The sequence below is a fragment of the Sinohyriopsis cumingii genome, chromosome 2 (assembly GCF_028554795.1).
Source record: "Sinohyriopsis cumingii isolate HCF-2022 chromosome 2, ASM2855479v2, whole genome shotgun sequence".
In the NCBI taxonomy this organism is placed as follows: Eukaryota; Metazoa; Mollusca; class Bivalvia; order Unionida; family Unionidae; genus Sinohyriopsis; species Sinohyriopsis cumingii.
Genome location: NC_142962.1, coordinates 132,124,315 through 132,142,003, shown reverse-complemented (window position 1 = coordinate 132,142,003; position 17,689 = coordinate 132,124,315). Strand labels below are relative to the sequence as shown.

Sequence of the window (17,689 nt, the reverse complement as noted above, 5' to 3'; positions counted from 1 at the left end):
AATGAAAAACAGAATTTTACGTCTTATATGCAAATATATAACCACTAAAAGACAAATTCAGTAACTTACTCAAATCGTGATTATTTTCACTGTGCATGCATCTCCCCCTCTCTCTCCGCTCCTTTTTCATTATTATTAGTATTAGTATTAGTATTAGTATTAGTATTGTTGTTGTTGTTTTGTCATGTTTTATTTGTTGAAGTAATTCTATCATGTAGGGAGAGATCTAATTTTGGTTGTTAGAACTGTGCTAAATCACGTTGTACCCTATTGTGACAATAACATTGGTTTAAACAATATAAGCTATTGTAGCTATAAGTATTTACTTTTTTTCTATAGTTTAATCCGGTTTGTGGGGACAGTTCCCACATGATGAGGAACAATATGTAACATTATGTAACCCTGGCGACTTGGCTCTTTGTGACATACTAGAGTTATGCCTACCTTACTGTTGTCGTGATTCTAAGAAGCAAACAAGATGTTTACTCGTATTTAAGTTCAAGAACTCTACCTTGTTTACAAGTTAGTGAATTCTTGAATTACAAATAGTCAGTTTTTCATAATATTCTCTTGCATCATATGTCAGGTGACAGTTAGTAGTACATAAATAGAGGTTTTGTAAACAAAGTCTTCACTCCTGTTTAGCATCAGTCTTTGGAAATCTGTGATCAGAGTTTATAGTTGTGTTCAGATATAATTTGAGATAAATTATTTATTTAAATTATTCACTGGAATAACAAAGTGCTGATTGACGTTTTGGACTAAAATACTACTTCGGGATTATTGAGGACCCTTTCAAAGGCATTGAAAGGGTTATTTACATTAAGAGCAGAAATTAATTATTGAAGCAGTTGGTTACCTTGGCAATTAGTGTCCATAATGTTATGGTCCACAAATTTTATACAGAATGAGAGAAACAAAGCTGGTAACTTCCGAATATCAAGCATTGTCTTTCATATGCTTGATATGTAGACGTGTAGAAAGATAACTTGCAGTTTAAATTATTTGTTAAAATTAAATTTGTTAATATTTTGTAACATAGAAGCTTTTTATGCATGTGTCCATTAGTGGTCGAAGCGAATGTTCATCGTGTAACGGAGATAGTCAAACCACATCTTTTAAGAAGAACAATTTCCAAGAGTACACGCAGTACTAATGAAACAAAAAATGTCAGTAGTCCCTAAAAAAAAAACATCGATACTAGCAAAACAAAACTTCATTTTCCATGTAACTTGCCTTTGGTATCAGCTGCAATCTAATACTATTATTTATTACCAAAATAAAATTTTCTCTCCAAAACGGCACGAAAACGGTTTATACACGGACCATATCTAACCTTGCGTCGTGTTGGGGCAATGATCTCCTCAACAGAATCCACCAGCACGATGTCTTTATAATCCACTTTCCACAATAACCTCTCCAGCTTCTTCTCGTACAGATAATGCCTCAAAAATGTCAAATATATACAATAAATAAATCTCACCTATATTTAAGTCGTTTTTCAAAACATTTATGCCAGTAAATATTTCATCCATTTCGTGTGGATTCTTGATGTTTTCATTGGACCGTTTCACTTATTTCTATGTATCCGCGAAGAAACGTTTAGAAAGTGGGACGCTAAAAAATATGCACGTTCTTTTATTCAGAGTATCATCAGAATATAAATATCAATGGAACTTATAAAAATAAAGATACTTTGGTAACTGGAAGAACCTTGAAGACTGAAACAAGAAATCTAGAACAATTAAATAAAAAATAAATGCCTTCTAATTGCTTCTATTAAAATATCAGATTTAACTATATTTTCCCATGTTCCTAAAGACGTGTACTCTTCTGTAGAGAGAGGTTCATATGATAGTTAGCCTTTCCAAAGATTACACTTATAATAAGTGTCGGATTCTGACAAAACGCCTCACGGTCAATATTGTAGAACTTCAAAATTGTTTCATGACTGAAATGTGTAGAACCAGATCTCTGCATATCAGTTATAATGAGTACTATTCGCTGGTTCTGATACATTGCAAAATTGCAGTGAAAACATTTTGCTGGCTTTGATACAATGTGGTGTTACAGTGAAAACATTTTTCTTGCTTTGATATATTGCGGTGTTACATTGAAAACATTTTGCTGGCTTTGGTACATTATGGTACATTATGGTATTACAGTGATTTTGTTGGTGCTGGTACATGCCAGTACTAAAGTGAGAACATTTATGATACTATAGGTGCAGGCATTTATAAACATTACTTTTTTGCCCAGTACTGTTCATTCAATCAAATTAAATGATTATGTAAATTGTTGACAACTCAATGGATGTGCGAAATTACTGAGTAATAATGATAAATAGATACATATTAGATCAATATTTACAACACTGATATGTTCTCTTTTCTTTAAGTGCATAAGGCCGTCGAAAATCAGTTGTTGTTTTTTAAAAACCTACCTTACAATAAACACTAGTGCGACAATGACCACAGCACTTGTTATTCCGCCAATGGTCACTGGTTTCCAATCTGTAATTGACAAATGAAAATCCAGAGTTGACACTTAGGCTATTCGTAACGGAAACATCGCGGTACCTCAACAAGATTTTTTTATGGTAACTAAGAAAATGGAAAACAAAGGAAATGAATAATGTAATGAAACGTCTATCAAAATTAATGTTCGTGTAAATCATACAATGAAATCCAGAAACGTTTTGAAACATGTAAAGTCACTCAAAGTCGGTAACATGTTTATGAAAGTCTCCTGACAGGAATTGTGTAAATTGTTATGCAACATTCGCATCTCTTAAAACTGTAAAGTAATGTCGTCATTGTCTCCAACTAATTGTCATCATTGCTAAGAATCAGAAACATCGGTGTATATATGAAATACAGTACTTCGTCTATTTATCCCCAGCAAAGCTTAAATTCGCTATTATTTCATAACAAGACTATGCCTATTAAAGCACAAAATTATTCTTTTACTCTGTTTTCTTCTGAGTGCGTGCATGTATAAGCTTTTGTGCCAGTGTTAGAATCGACTTGAGTCCTATTTTGTATTTTATGCCGTTGAAAGCACAGTTTGGTTGACTAAATGAGCCGCAAAAGAAACTGTCTGGGTTTCAAAATTATACAGATAAAGAAAGTTTTTTCTGAATAACCCGGTTGTTTTACTTTCTCCATTTAAATTTGAGAGCATTAGAATTGAAATTATACAAATAAACCAATATTTACCTATAGTTAATGCAATGGTTGACATATTATTGCGAACTACAACTATTGTTTCGATGAAAGATTGAGTGTAGAAGGCATTAAAATTAAAATCATTATGTCTGAATAATTACACATTAATACCTCTGACCTTAATGTTACTTACCAAATTCCTTTATGCATTTCTCATTACCAAAACCACATATAGGCTCGTCGGCAGGTGGTTCGCCAAGTGCCCATTCTATCCCATCTACGTGTAGATCCTGAAACAGTGAAACTGGAGTGGAAAGGGAACATACATCGAGTTATAAAATATCTTACACAGTTATGACAGATAATATCAGAAAATAAGAACAAAATCAAGAAAAGAATAATAAGATAAGCACTCCTACCCCCACAAAGAACAACCTTTGGTAATAATGATTCAAATAGGATGGTATGTCTGTTACTGAGCCAAAGTTATCGCTTAGCTTCTACGCATTTCCACAGACACGAAACGGCACGATTATTTTATCTACTTGATCTGAAATTTGTCAAAACGTGCATACATTAAAAGCGATACAGAATTGGAGTCAGGTTTACAAACAATCTAAGATCTTTCCACTCTGTCCGCTTATGAAATTTTTGTTGTTGTTGTTTAGTCTAAATGAACGTTTGAGAGATTCACCACTTTTGCTTTATGTTGAAGACTGATATTTTTATCCCTTCCATCTTTAACTTTTAAGTTTTACACGTAGAAGAAAAATTTCTCCTTTGGGACGAAAGCGGAAAAAGCGCAGCCGAAAACACTTTGACGATTTTCAATTATTTCTTTTTAATCTCTTTTATCGTTGTAGTCGATTTAAATATATCTGGAACACAACACAGGATCATCGTGCGTTTTGTACAATCTGTTAATCGGACCTCGTTTAGGAACCTACCCTATTCCAACGTACTCAATACGTGCAATTACGTAGGTACCATAGAACTCTAAGCGCTTACCTAAAACGGGTGGCTGACATAAATATTCAAGAGAATGATTTACGCGTTTATTTAAATATCCTGATATTTTTTACAAATTTAAATACTGGGTCAATTATAAGTTAGATTATATCCAAATTAGAACATTTATTACTTATCAAATAATAATTGCACCATTTTCAGACTGTAAGACTTCAATTGGGAAGAATCTTAATTAAATTGAAATCATTATAGGAAATAATATTAGACTGACACATGAGATGGGCGTTTGAAATAACTTTCGTTCAAGAAACCAGATGAGAACGCCAAGATAATTAAAGAGTTATGTGCGGCAAGTTCTAACAGGTTTTATTGAGTTTCATGTATATTCCTTGGGTGAGTATAAACTGTGTCAATTTGAAACAAGGCTATCAGAAATACCCGCATAAATAAACTTTTCTTAGAAAAGGAATACAAAACTTTTGATTCTGAACTTAATGACTATCAAAGACATTGTTGTCTTTCATTTCGCAGTTCTGGTCTGGTTTTGCACAATGTATTCAAAACTTTGCATTTTCTAAAAGAATGTTGATTACATTTTTAAAAAAGTTTGACGCTGTTTTACGGATTTTGCCTTTAAACGTTATCTTTCATTCTATTTACATTTTAATTTTGTTTAGCATCTTTACCGTTTTTTGCGTGTTTTATAGCAGCGCATGTTACTGTTTTTATAAGAAATGTAACAATATATATATATATATATATATATATATATATATATATATATATATATATATATATATATAAGAAAATTCGTTCCGTGTCTACCTTCCAATTCATTTTTCTCCAGTTCTTACCATTGTGGTTTTGGGAGTTTAAACCAGTATTTGTATGCCCATGATTGTGTTGATATGTAATTGATCTTTACACATACATATTGTCTGCAAGGGATTATGTTATAAAGGTTGTTAGCAGTTTGTTTACGTTTAGATTTACAGAACTTACGTATATAGTCGACACAATAAAGCCAATATTGTCCTGACGTGTCACTAAACCCCATTCATGCGTGCATATATAATGATGTAGAAATCGACGGATATTTTTGTTTACTTTGGGAGAACAAAGAAACATCAATAGCATCTAAAGGAAATCGGAGAAATTTCAATTTGTCTTGTTCACTCAGAAAAATAAATCAGAGTAAGACGGATTGATTTCCCATTCTTGAATAAAACAATATAATACAAAACAAACCGCACAAAATTTCGTCCCACAAAGAGTAATATTTCCGGATACTAAGAAAAGGTCAATTAAACATAGCCAGACTAACAAATATACTGTTCATGAAAGTAGCTTGTAAATTTGTATTTGTAATGGATTGATACTTTCCTGTTTTTATACACACTGGAGCAGTATTCGTAACGGATTCTTGTCAATTGCCATGAGCAAATAGAAAATATCTGGGTCTGCATACGATTTTTTTGTATTCGCGAAAAAGAGGGAAAATGCTCCGATAGGATCTAAAAAGAAAAGTCAGCGAAATCTAGCAATGTTGCATTATAACAGTTTTCTCTGCACAAGTAATGCTTAGTACACCGACGTGAATATTTGTCAGAAAAATATTAAAGGAATTATGTCTAACGCCTGCATCCAAGACTTTTCACTTTTGTGTATGTCAAAATATTATAACCAAAATGAAACTCTTTAGCTAATTTATAAGTTAATCTAAAGTGTTGGGTTTGTTTAATCTTTTTCACACGATCTAAAATACTCTTCCACGTACTTCCTGACTACTACCCTGAATGAGGGATCGAAGCGAGTTATCTTGACAATAAGTAGAGTCACAGCGATCCATCACTTTCACATTTATCAAGGTTTGATAATTAAGTTTGATACATTTCGTTTGTTAATTAAGTTTGATACATTTTATGTTTGATACATTATGTTTGATAATTATGTTTGATACATTATGTTTGATAATTAAATTTGATACATTATGTTTGATACATTATGTTTGATAATTAAATTTGATATATTATGTTTGATACATCAGAGACAAAGAAACCGTAAAAGCAACAAAAAAGGATTTATTTTTTATGAAAACTAACGCTGGTTAAAAGAGTAAATTACCCAGCCCACTTAATATCTAAAGAATTCTTCACAGCAATTTGTTCTGTGTACGTGGATTATACCATCTTCGAGAAATGCATCTGTAGAAAAGAAAATTTAGAAAAGATTCACTGGTAAGTCTGTTAAAAGAGATTATTCCATTTTTTATGCAAATATTAGATTGCTATTTTCCATTTTGCAGCAACGATTATGCTTAATATATTTTACCGATCGATTAACTTCTTTAAATTATACCCCCCCCCCCCCGCGTTCATGGATGTAGAATAGGCCCAATGCACAGTCCCGCAAGTTATATGGAGACTGGAGCAAAGCGTAATACATAACAAAATAAAATCTTTCTTAATCTTTTCTCTTTGCCAAGTGACATGGGGAAGTCCTTACCGGTATTCCATTGTTGTAGTCACCTATCACCATGGTGAAGTTACCAACCCGCTGTAGCCTGGGTAGAGTTAATCCCTGTTTCTTCAAGGCCAGCAGTGTGTAGTTTCCCTCTGAGTCCCCCTGTTCATCCACAAATATCTCGTAACCAAGCACGCCTGAAATACAATGTAAGTTATTTCATTTTCAATATATATATATATATATATATATATATATATATATATATATATATATATATATATATATATATATATATATATATATATATATATATATATATATATATATATATATATATATATTATTATTCTTCTTCTTGTTTCTGTTTTATTACAGGTGCAATTAATTATCCGGGATACAGTCATAATCTACATTTACACCATTTTATAATTTATCAAGAGTCCCTCAAACGGACTTGCGTTCTACTGTCCGAAAAAAAATATCCAGGAATTTAATATAAGTGAATTTCTTCTTTTTAACTGCTGAATATTGAAACTATCTCTGATATGCTTGAGCGCAAAGATCTTCAAAATTAGCCATTTTTTAGAGCCGTATTATATCTAACATACGTACCATTGATTTTAAGACAAACTGTACACCATTAGAATATTACTGGTGTAAACCCCATGTCGATATGACAACCGATTCAGTAGAATTAGTAACAAAAATATCAGCATATGCAACTTGACATCATAATTAGTCTCCTAGTGAAAATTCCGTGTGGATATGACGCTCCATTTAGGAGGAGTAGCAATAAAAACATTTTCAAATGGCATCCGTGGTGGCCATACTGGATGTCAAATCGGTATCATTTTTATTTATTATCAACTAAACGTTAAAAGTGTCCTGGTGAAAACAAAATGTTTATATGACTTTCCATTTAGGAAGAAAAGCGACACGATTTTCCACAAAGCTACCATGCTGAATATCAGATCTGCACATGTTTCGTTTAAGATCAAGTAAATACCACAAAAAGTCATTCGGTGAAACTCTCATATATTATAATATGACTTTCCTTTCAGGCCAAATAGAAATGCATCTAACAAAATGTTTAAGATGGCGGCGGTAGTGGTCATATTAGATGCTAGATCAAATAGACATCAAATGTTTCAGTGAGAACCTTATGTTTATGCGACCATCCGTTCAAGTGGAGTAGCGATAACAAGACTTTAAAGATGGCTACCGTGATGGCCATTTTGGCTGTCCAGGTGGCAATATTTTCATTCAAAACTAACTAGACATCATAAAAAGTCCTATGGTGCCGACATGATATTCCATTTAGGATGAGTAGTGATAATGTGACTTTGACTTTTAAAATGGCTGCCCTGACGGCCATAGGTGGCGCTCACCAGATAATATGTACTTTTGAGAGAGTGACGTATGTAAGGTGAAGTAGTTCGCATTTAAAACATGCAGAGTGGAGAGAATGTTTGCATACCTCTATGCTACATTAATGTAATGTGGATGATATTTCTTTTGGATATTGTACTTTTGGAAATTTTACATGTTTTAAGCACACTGCTGACTAAAATGACTGCTCCCTTGTGTTAAAAAATCAGTCTGAATTAGTCTAAAGTACACTATACATAGCAGCTATTGAAATAGGGAAAATGAATTTTGCCAGACTAGACAATACCAGCTTCTGAAAGTGCAATGAATGAATTACCAAATATATAAAATGTAAAAAAAGTTATCGGCTCTTTTTTTTATACAATTTACCTCTGAAGTTCAGGAAGTGAAAATGACCAAGTAGAGCTAGCACTTTTTTGAAAGGTGCACATTTGAAGTAAGGCCAAGCTGTATACTCTATAACCCATAGTACACCCATCAATCATACACCAAAATAAAGGGAATTAAAGGTTCTTTGCATTATACCTAAGATATACAAGGTCTTTTTTAAATAGCCAGTATAACCAGTGAGGAAAGCCGGGGACATTCTTTTTCTTTAAAATCCTAACCCTTATGCAAAATACGAAACTGTATAGCGCCACCATATTCAATGTCATTTGACAGGATTTTTATTTCAGACCAAACAGACATCATAAGAAGTCTTTTAGAGAAAAACCCATATAAATAATGACCATCCATTCAGGTGAAGTAGTGATAACAAGATTTTCTAGATGACCCGCCGTGGAGGACATATTGCTTTTCTGATCAGCACCATTTGGTTAATAATCAGTAAATATAAATAATAGATGGCGCACTTGCTAATCTTTGATAGGTAAATATAATTTTTGAACAATACCTCATTAGACCTAATATAGACCTACATTATCGTTTCAGTCAAATGCTTTCTTTTCTGTTATAGTATTGTCGTTTGTTTTCTGCAATTGCTTCGGAACCGATTCGATAAAAGTCGAAAGCACTCATTTTATTAAAAACAAGTTTTAAAATTTTGCAATGTATTGAAAGGTTTTGTTTTGACAAATATCTTCATCAGTCTCTGGCGCTGATAGATAGATTGTTGTTGTTGTAGGGTTTAACGCCATTTTTTTCAGCACACGATAGGCTATACATGGCGGCCAGTGTTAATAGTGGAGGAAGAAACCTGGGAAAAACCGGAAATAACCACCGACCCACGAGAAGCTACCAGCAAGTTTTTTTCTCACATACCCACATTGGCTGAATTCGAAACTCGAACCCACGCAGACAGAGGTGAGACGGCAATGATCCGTAACGGAGAGCGCTTTAGACCACTCTAACAGATAGATAGATAGATAGATAGATAGAAAGATAGAAAGATAGATAGATACATAGAGTCAGTTCTAGCTTAAACCGACCCTATGACGTTGAGAGAGAAACGCTGGAAAGATTTTGAATTGCAAATTACTGCATGTTACAGCATTTATTCAACCGCGAAGATACGTTACACTAGATGACGTTGGTGATCACAGGGCACAAATCTGCAAATAATAGCATGTCTCTAAATCTCCTTCTGAGATATCTGACCGCCATTTGATGACTTTGGTGATGACTAATGCGATTATATATATAGTACTGCTGTCCAGTTTGCATGGGTGGGATGATATGGCTTGACAATAATATGAGGACATGATGATGAAACTTAGGGACAGACCATTTTAATTGGGGGGGGGGGGGCGGTAAATTTTTGGCCACAAAATAGCTTGAAAAAAATGTTCTCGCTCTGATTTGTACAACAATGCTTATTATATCCCCATACAATTATTTTTTTAAAAAAATATTAAGTTATATTTTAAAAAAATAGAACCAGCAACCATAACAACGAAAATATAATAGTCGGTCCCTCAAGGAATACCTCTCTGTTGGTGTCAAGTTCACATAGATACATTTATTCTTTCCAAATATGAACACTCTCAGCAACCACTGGAACCGTTTTTAGTTTCCTTGATCAATACTATAACAACTCAAAAGCTATCCAATCAATAACCGGTTACGACTCAACGGACAATGTGGAAGAATGTATTGTAAATTCACTAATATTTTTTCTAAATACTTAATGCCCAGTAGAACTTATATTTGATGATAATTATGGTTTTTGCGCTCCCCTAGTCCAGGGTTGGGAGTCACTTAGTACACAATAATATTACCTGACGATAAAACAAATCTTGTGTTGAACAATTATCTATCAACTTTTCAACAATTGATAAATCTGTCCCTGACTGATATTTTCTCTAGGAACACCAGTGAAAAAGGATTTTTATGAAAGGCGTATCATTCGATTGAGAATTGAGTACGTGACGATGAAGGCATGTGGTAGTGAGGACTTTTCCGTATTAAGGGAAATAAGTTATAGACGGTTTCCGTTTGACAGACCATATGCAGTTCAGTCCCATATATATATATATATATATATATATATATATATATATATATATATATATATATATATATATATATAGCTGACGGTCGTACCAATACACAACAGCAGCGGGGCTTTGTTTTGATATCCTAAATTGGACTTATCGAGTGTTGATGTTGTTGTGTGAGTGTGTGTGTGTGATTTACATTTTTAACGTAGCTTCAACAATGTTTCGGTCATATCACTACGATGACTGCAGCGTGACAGTTTATAGTGATGTCTAACACTGGTGCATCATGCCGCAGACATGTAGCATGATGTCCCACATAGTCACATTATCCTGACACCAGGCCGACTAGTCTAACACTAACCTCTTAATGCTGAGCGCCTAGCGAGGCAGCTGTTAGTACCGTTGTTTTTAAAAGTCTTTGGTATGACTCCGCCGGGTCAAGTGTTGGTACAGTAAAGAGAATTTTCTTTACGAATGCCCTTTATTTTAGTTGAATTATCACAGATATTTATTTTAAAAAAGGTCATTTGAAATCATTGGCAAATGCATCCAAGGTGTTCGTTGATGACGATGATAATGTTGATGACGATGAACGGAATGCATGAAGAATTTTTAAAATGGAGATAATTGATTAGTTACATGCAAATGCATCTGAGTAATAATTTGGTAAAACTTTGTATTCATTTTTAGGAACACGGATCCACGACGATTCCTATTATATTCGTACCTCAGAGGTTTGCTACCCGCCAATTAGAGGATTCGTACTATAAACTATATTATATATTTTTGTATTTTATAGTTTGTCTTGGCGGGAGGGGAGGCACGGATCATTTCAGATACGAAAAGCGGACAGGAATTACTTTCGAAACCATGGCAACCAAGACATGTCGCTAATATCGTAATGGGAGACAAATAGCAGTTCACATCATAACGCAATGTACATAGCTCATCTATGCAAGATGTAACGGTTACGGCCCATCGGAACAAAATCTTATTAGAACAAAATCAACCCTAAACGAAACAAAAAAGAAACAATATTCATCCAATCGGAAAGAAAACATTGTTTGTGTCCAAGTAAAGAGCATTTTTACCCGATTTAAATTAAGTCATGTATTTTTCTAATAGATTTTCAAATGTCATGAAGAACATTCAAAAAGCGTATAAATTTTGATGTTACAGATACAATTTATAAATCTTAAAACAAGTTTCGACATTTAAATCCAAATCTTACTGATTTCAAACCAGTTTGCACTTTTGTTCGTCTGTTTTTATTTCATATAATTAGTTTGTGGGTTTTCCTGACTGACACGATCCTTTTCATCCAGTGCAATTTCAAAAGACTGCTATTAGCCGTGTGATTTTTAAAATTATTCTGACGAATATTCGGATAATCAACCTCCAATGCACGGTTACCAAGAAAACACTGTCCTTTAGATACAAAACCACCACCATCTTGGTACGAAACTTCCTATCGCCATCTGGATACTGAAATTGAGTACAAAAACAACTGCCACCAAATGGGTAATGCTTGGAAATAAGGATATTGCCAATATTTCTTTTTTTATACGGTTAATAAATGCAAACCCAAACCGCCACTCCCCCCAAAAAAAATTAAAAATAGATCGAAATTAAATTACTCGAATCTAGCGTACCACACCAGTTGCACGAATTATTTTTCCGCAAGCCGAAATCCGATATAGTGTTATTGACAAATTCAGTTTTTACAGATAAGGGTTAAGAATATTTCATGAAATAGGAAGAACTATCTCTGTTATCATCAGTACTAGGTTTCATGTTGAAAGGTGTTTTGAATCAGCCAGATAAACCGTTGATTCTCGTCAAACAAACCCCGTTCAATGAAGAGTGAACTAATATGAAAACGGAGACAGAAGTCAGTCTGTGATTGCTCACCTGACTCCCACCGTAAGAGTAGAAAAATGTAGCAAAAGTCTGTCTATAAATCTCGGTTAGAACGATGCTTTATGTCAAATTTGGTATAATTGTTATAGTATTTATGGGGGGAGGGCTAGAAAAAGTCACTTAGATTAGATCGGTATCTTTTGTATAAACATGAAATAGTTTGAATCCAGTCTGTTTTCTGTCACATGTGTAACCAACTCCGTTACTAGCTCGTGATGAATACAACGTGAGTACCACCACTCCGATAATGAAATCAATTACACGTGGGTTCTGACGGCGGTTGTCTGTGCAATTTATTACATTCTGTTGGTTGGTTTATGAAAATCAAGTATTTGAACACCTTTTGATACTGTTAGACACAGGAGCCATATTTGAAATGAGCCAATGCAACAAAAAAAAAACAAATTAAAGACTTTTGGTGTCAGCATCCATATTCTTCAAGTTGATCAGATTCTCTTAATTACGTGTTGCTTTGAGAAGACGTCACTACAATGCTTTACTAGTTGCGTAAAGGCGGCCATATCTGAGTGTGGAATGGCTTCATTTTAATGGCTGCGAAAAGCTTTCATTCTAAGATCCATTCGATGAAATAGAGAAGAAATTGTTTTAAGTGCTTCTTGTTCAAAGATTACCAATAACAACCAAATTTGATGGCCGATCGGCATCATGAACAAATTTGACAAGCGTTGTTGTTGCAGTGTTTTCTCGTAAATTTGGTAGCGTTCTATTCTAGTTTCATTGCTGTATTTTTATATTTAAAGGTATTTATTTCTTCTTTTAAGGATTGTCATATTTAATGGCAGATTGGCGTAGGTTGAATAAAACTTGAAAGACATTCATGACATAATACTTTCTTTCCAATTTAGAAAAATTATATTAATTGACATTTTTTAAAATAAATCCAAAACTTCTTTAGTAACGGATGATTTTATTTAATGTTCGATCGGCACGAGCAAACAATGTGCTATGATAAACGTTGGAGCAGCCTTTATAAAATAAAATCTCAAAAGCTGACAAAGGATATATCTTTCTCTCGGTTTTTCTTAATCTGTCATTATAAACGTCTTCAACGTCTCATTTTAGAAGGACAATTATGGTCTGTGCTTGCTTAATAGCCCAAACAAACTGAAGAAGAAAAAAAACCTATAGATCATGAGCTGCATAAGCATAATGTGCCTGCAGGCCCTGGTATACGTTATTCGTTCTACCAATTACTCTTTTAAAAAATGCACAGACCCAGATCTGCCGTGTATAATGTGCCTGCAGATCTGGGTCTGTGTAGTTTGTAATGGACTCATCTTGTAAGCGAGCATTGTCTAAAATGAATTATTGCGTTTATTTTTTATAATCAAAAAGGGTAGATTGCTTGGTTGTAAATCTTGTGTCATCTGGTGGTAGATAAGTTTAGCCTCTCAAGTTTCATCAAAATCAATATTTGTATCGATAAAAGGTCCTTTGTTTGACCCTGAAGTTGAGTGAACGATGGCAGAGTATGTACTTCCAAACTCATACGTGATATTATAGATGTTTTTTCTGCAAGACAAATGATAACCAATTAAGCCCAAGCGGGCCAATCTTGATAGAAAGAAAATACCTTTGCAATTTCAATATTATATTTGGCATTGATTAGAAATGTATCCCTGACTGCTATTTTGTCTAGGAACACCGATTAAAAAGGACTTTTATGAAAGGCGTATCATTCGATTGAGAATTACCAATATGTGACGACGAAGGCATGTGTTAGTGAGGACTGTTCCGTATCAAGGGAAATAAGTTATATATGGTTTCAGTTTGACAGACCATATGCAGTTCAGTCCCCTATATAGCTGACGGGCGTACCAACTTACAACATCAGCGGGGCCGAGTTTTGATATCCTAAATCGCACTTATCTCGTGTGGGTGTGGGTGTGGGTGTGTGTGTGACTCCGCCGGGTCGAGTGTTGGTACAGTAAATGGAATTTTCCTTACGATATGCCCTTTATTTTAGCTGAATCATCATAGATTATTAAAACTACGCTCCGGTGGCCTAGTGGTTAAAGCGTCCGTCTCGGATGCAGGGGAGCGTGTGTTCGATCCTCGGCCGAGTCATACCAAAGACTTATAAAAATGGTACTAAAAGCTACCTCGCTTGGCGCTCAGCAATAAGAGGTTAGTGTTAGGACTGGTCGGCCTGGTGTCAGGATAATGTGACTGGGTGAGACATCATGCTACATGTCTGTGGCATGATGCCCCAGTGCTAGACATCATTATAAACTGTCACACTGCATACATCGTAGCGAAATGACTGAAATTTATTTAACGCTACATTAAAAATCCAAATCACACACACACACACACATAGATAACTAAAAAGAAGTCGTTTGAAATCATTGGCATAAACATCCCTGAGGTTCGCTGATGACGATGATAATGTTGATGACGATGAACGGAATGCATGAAGAATTTTTAAAATGGAGATAATTGATTAGTTACATGCAAATGCATCTGAGTAATAATTTGGTAAAACTTTGTATTCATTTTTAGGAACACGGATCCACGATTCCTATTATATTCGCACCTAAGAGGTTCACTACCCGCCAATTGGAGGATTCGTACTGTAAACAATATAATATGTTTTTGTATTTTAAGGTTTGTCTTGGCGGGAGGGGAGGTGCGGATCATTTCAGGTACGAAATGCGGACAGGAATTACTTTCAAAACCATGGCAACCAAGACATGTCGCTAACATCGTAATGGGAGACAAATAACAGTTCACATCATAATGCAATGTACATAGCTCATCTATGCAAGATGTGACGGTTACGGCCCATCGAAGCAAAATCTTATTAAAACAAAATCAACTCTAACCGACAAAAAGAAACAATCAAAACATTTTTTGTGTCCAAGTAATGTGTACTTTTACCCGATTTAAATTAAGTCATGTATTTTTCTAATAGATTTTCAAATGTCATGAAGAACATTAAAAAAAGCGTATAAATTTTGATGTTACAGATACAATTTATAAATCTTAAAACAAGTTTCGACATTTAAATCCAAATCTGACTGATTTCAAACCAGTTTGCACTTTTGTTCGTCTGTTTTTATTTCATATAATTAGTTTGTGGGTTTTCCTGACTGACACGATCCTTTTCATCCAGTGCAGTTTCAAAAGACTGCTATTAGCCGTGTGATTTTTAAAATTGTTCTGAGGAATATTCGGATAATCAACCTCCAATGCACGGTTACGAAGAAAACACTGTCCTTTAGATACAAAACCACCACCATCTTGGTACGAAACTTCCTATCGACATCTGGGTACTGAAATTGAGTACAAAAACAGCTGCCACCAAATGGGTAATGCTTGGAAATAAGCCTAATGCCATTATTTCCTTTTTTATACGCCTAAAAAGTCCAAACCCAAAAACGCCACTCCCAAATTTAAAAAAAAAATAGACCGAAATTCTATTACTCGAATCTAGAGTACCACACCAGTTGCACGAATTATTTTTCCGCAAGCCGAAATCCGATATAGTGTTATTGACAAATTCAGTTTTTACAGATAAGGGTTAAGAATATTTCATGAAATAGGAAGAACTATCTCTGTTATCATCAGTACTAGGTTTCATGTTGAAAGGTGTTTTGAATCAGCCAGATAAACAATTGATTCTCGTCAAACAAACCCCGTTCAATGAAGAGTGAACTAATATGAAAACGGAGACAGAAGTCAGTCTGTGATTGCTCACCTGACTCCCACCGTAAGAGTAGAAAAATGTAGCAAAAGTCTGTCTAAAAATCTCGGTTAGAACGATGATTTATGTCAAATTTGGTCTAATTGTTTTAGTATTTATTGGCGGGGGGGAGTTTGAAAAAGTCACTTAGATTAGATCGGTATCTTTTGTATAAACATGAAATAGTTTGAATCCAGTCTGTTTTCTGTCACATGTGTAACCAACTCCGTTTACTAGGTCGTGATGAATACAACATGAGTACCACCACTCCGATAATGAAATCAATCACACGTGGGTTCTCATGGCGGTTGTCTGTGCAATTTATTACATTCTGTTGGTTGGTTTATGAAAATCAAGTCTTTGAACACCTTTTGATACTGTTAGACACAGAAGCCATATTTGAAATGAGCCAATGTAAAAAAAAAAAAACACATTAAAGGCTTTTGGTGCCAGCATCCATATTCTTAAAGTTGATCAGATTCTCTTAATTACGCGTTGTTTTGAGAAAACGTTGCTACAATGCTTTACTAGTTGCGTAAAGGCGGCCGTATCTGATTGTGGAATGACTTCATATTCATGGCTGCGAAAAGCTTTCATTATAAGATCCATTCGATGAAATATTGTCCAATTTACCTTTAGAGAAGAAATTGTTTTAAGTATTTGTTGTTTAAAGTTTACTAATAGCGACCAAATTTGATGGCCAATCGGCATTATGGAAAAATTTGACAAGAGTTGTTGTTGCAGTGTTTTCTCGTAAATTTGGTAACGTTCTGTTCTTGTTTTATTGCTGTTTTTTATATTTAAATTTATTATGTTTTTTTCTTCTTTTAATGGTTGTCATATTTAATGGCAGATTGGCGTAGGTTGAATAAAAATTGAAAGAAACTGATGACAGAATACTTTCTCTCCAATTTAGTAAAATTATATTAATTGATTTTTTTAAAAAAAATAAATCCAAAACTTCTTTAGTAACGGATAATTTTATTTAATGTTCGATCGGCACGAGCAAACAATTTGCTACGATAAACGTTGGAGCAGCCTTTAGAAAATAAAATCTAAAAAGCTGACAAAGGATATTTCTTTCTCTCGGTTATTCTTAATCTGTCATTATAAACATCTTCAACATCGCATTTTAGAAGGACACTTATGGCATGTGTTTGCTTATAAGCCGAAGTGAACCGAAAACAGATCATGAGCTGCATAAGCATAATGTGCCTGCAGGCCAGGGTATACGTTGTTCGTTCTTCTGATTACGCCTTTAAAACATGGACAGACCCAGATCTGCCGGTGTATAATGAGCCTGCAGATCTGGGTCTGTGTAGTTTGCAATGGACTCATCTTGTAAGCGAATATTGTCTAAAATGAATTACTGCATTTATTTTTTATAATCGAAAAGGATAGATTGCTTGGTTGAAAATCTTGTGTCATTTGGTGGTAGATAAGTTTAGCCTCTCAGGTTTCATCAAAATCAATATTTGTATTGATAAAAAGTCCTTTGTTTTGACCCTGAAGTTCAGTGAACGATTGCAGAGTATTTACTTTCAAACTCGTACGTGATATTGTAGATGATTTTCTGCAAGACAAATGATAACAAATTAAGCCCAAGCGGACCAGTCTTGATATGAATAAAA

The 17,689-nt window shown here is 34.3% G+C and overlaps 1 protein-coding gene across 1 annotated transcript in view; it reads right to left on the bottom strand.

The window, feature by feature from the left end:
• The window catches only part of LOC149805856 (guanylate cyclase 32E-like), a 112,340-nt gene that overhangs the window by 49,340 nt on the left and 45,311 nt on the right, over window positions 1–17,689 (bottom strand). The window contains exons 6-9 of the mRNA XM_089950581.1: window positions 6,642–6,796; window positions 3,361–3,457; window positions 2,444–2,513; window positions 1,337–1,445 (exon numbers count right to left, since the gene is read on the bottom strand). Of these exons, the coding sequence (XP_089806707.1) occupies window positions 1,337–1,445; window positions 2,444–2,513; window positions 3,361–3,457; window positions 6,642–6,796 (431 nt within the window). The remainder of the gene's footprint in view (window positions 1–1,336; window positions 1,446–2,443; window positions 2,514–3,360; window positions 3,458–6,641; window positions 6,797–17,689) is intronic.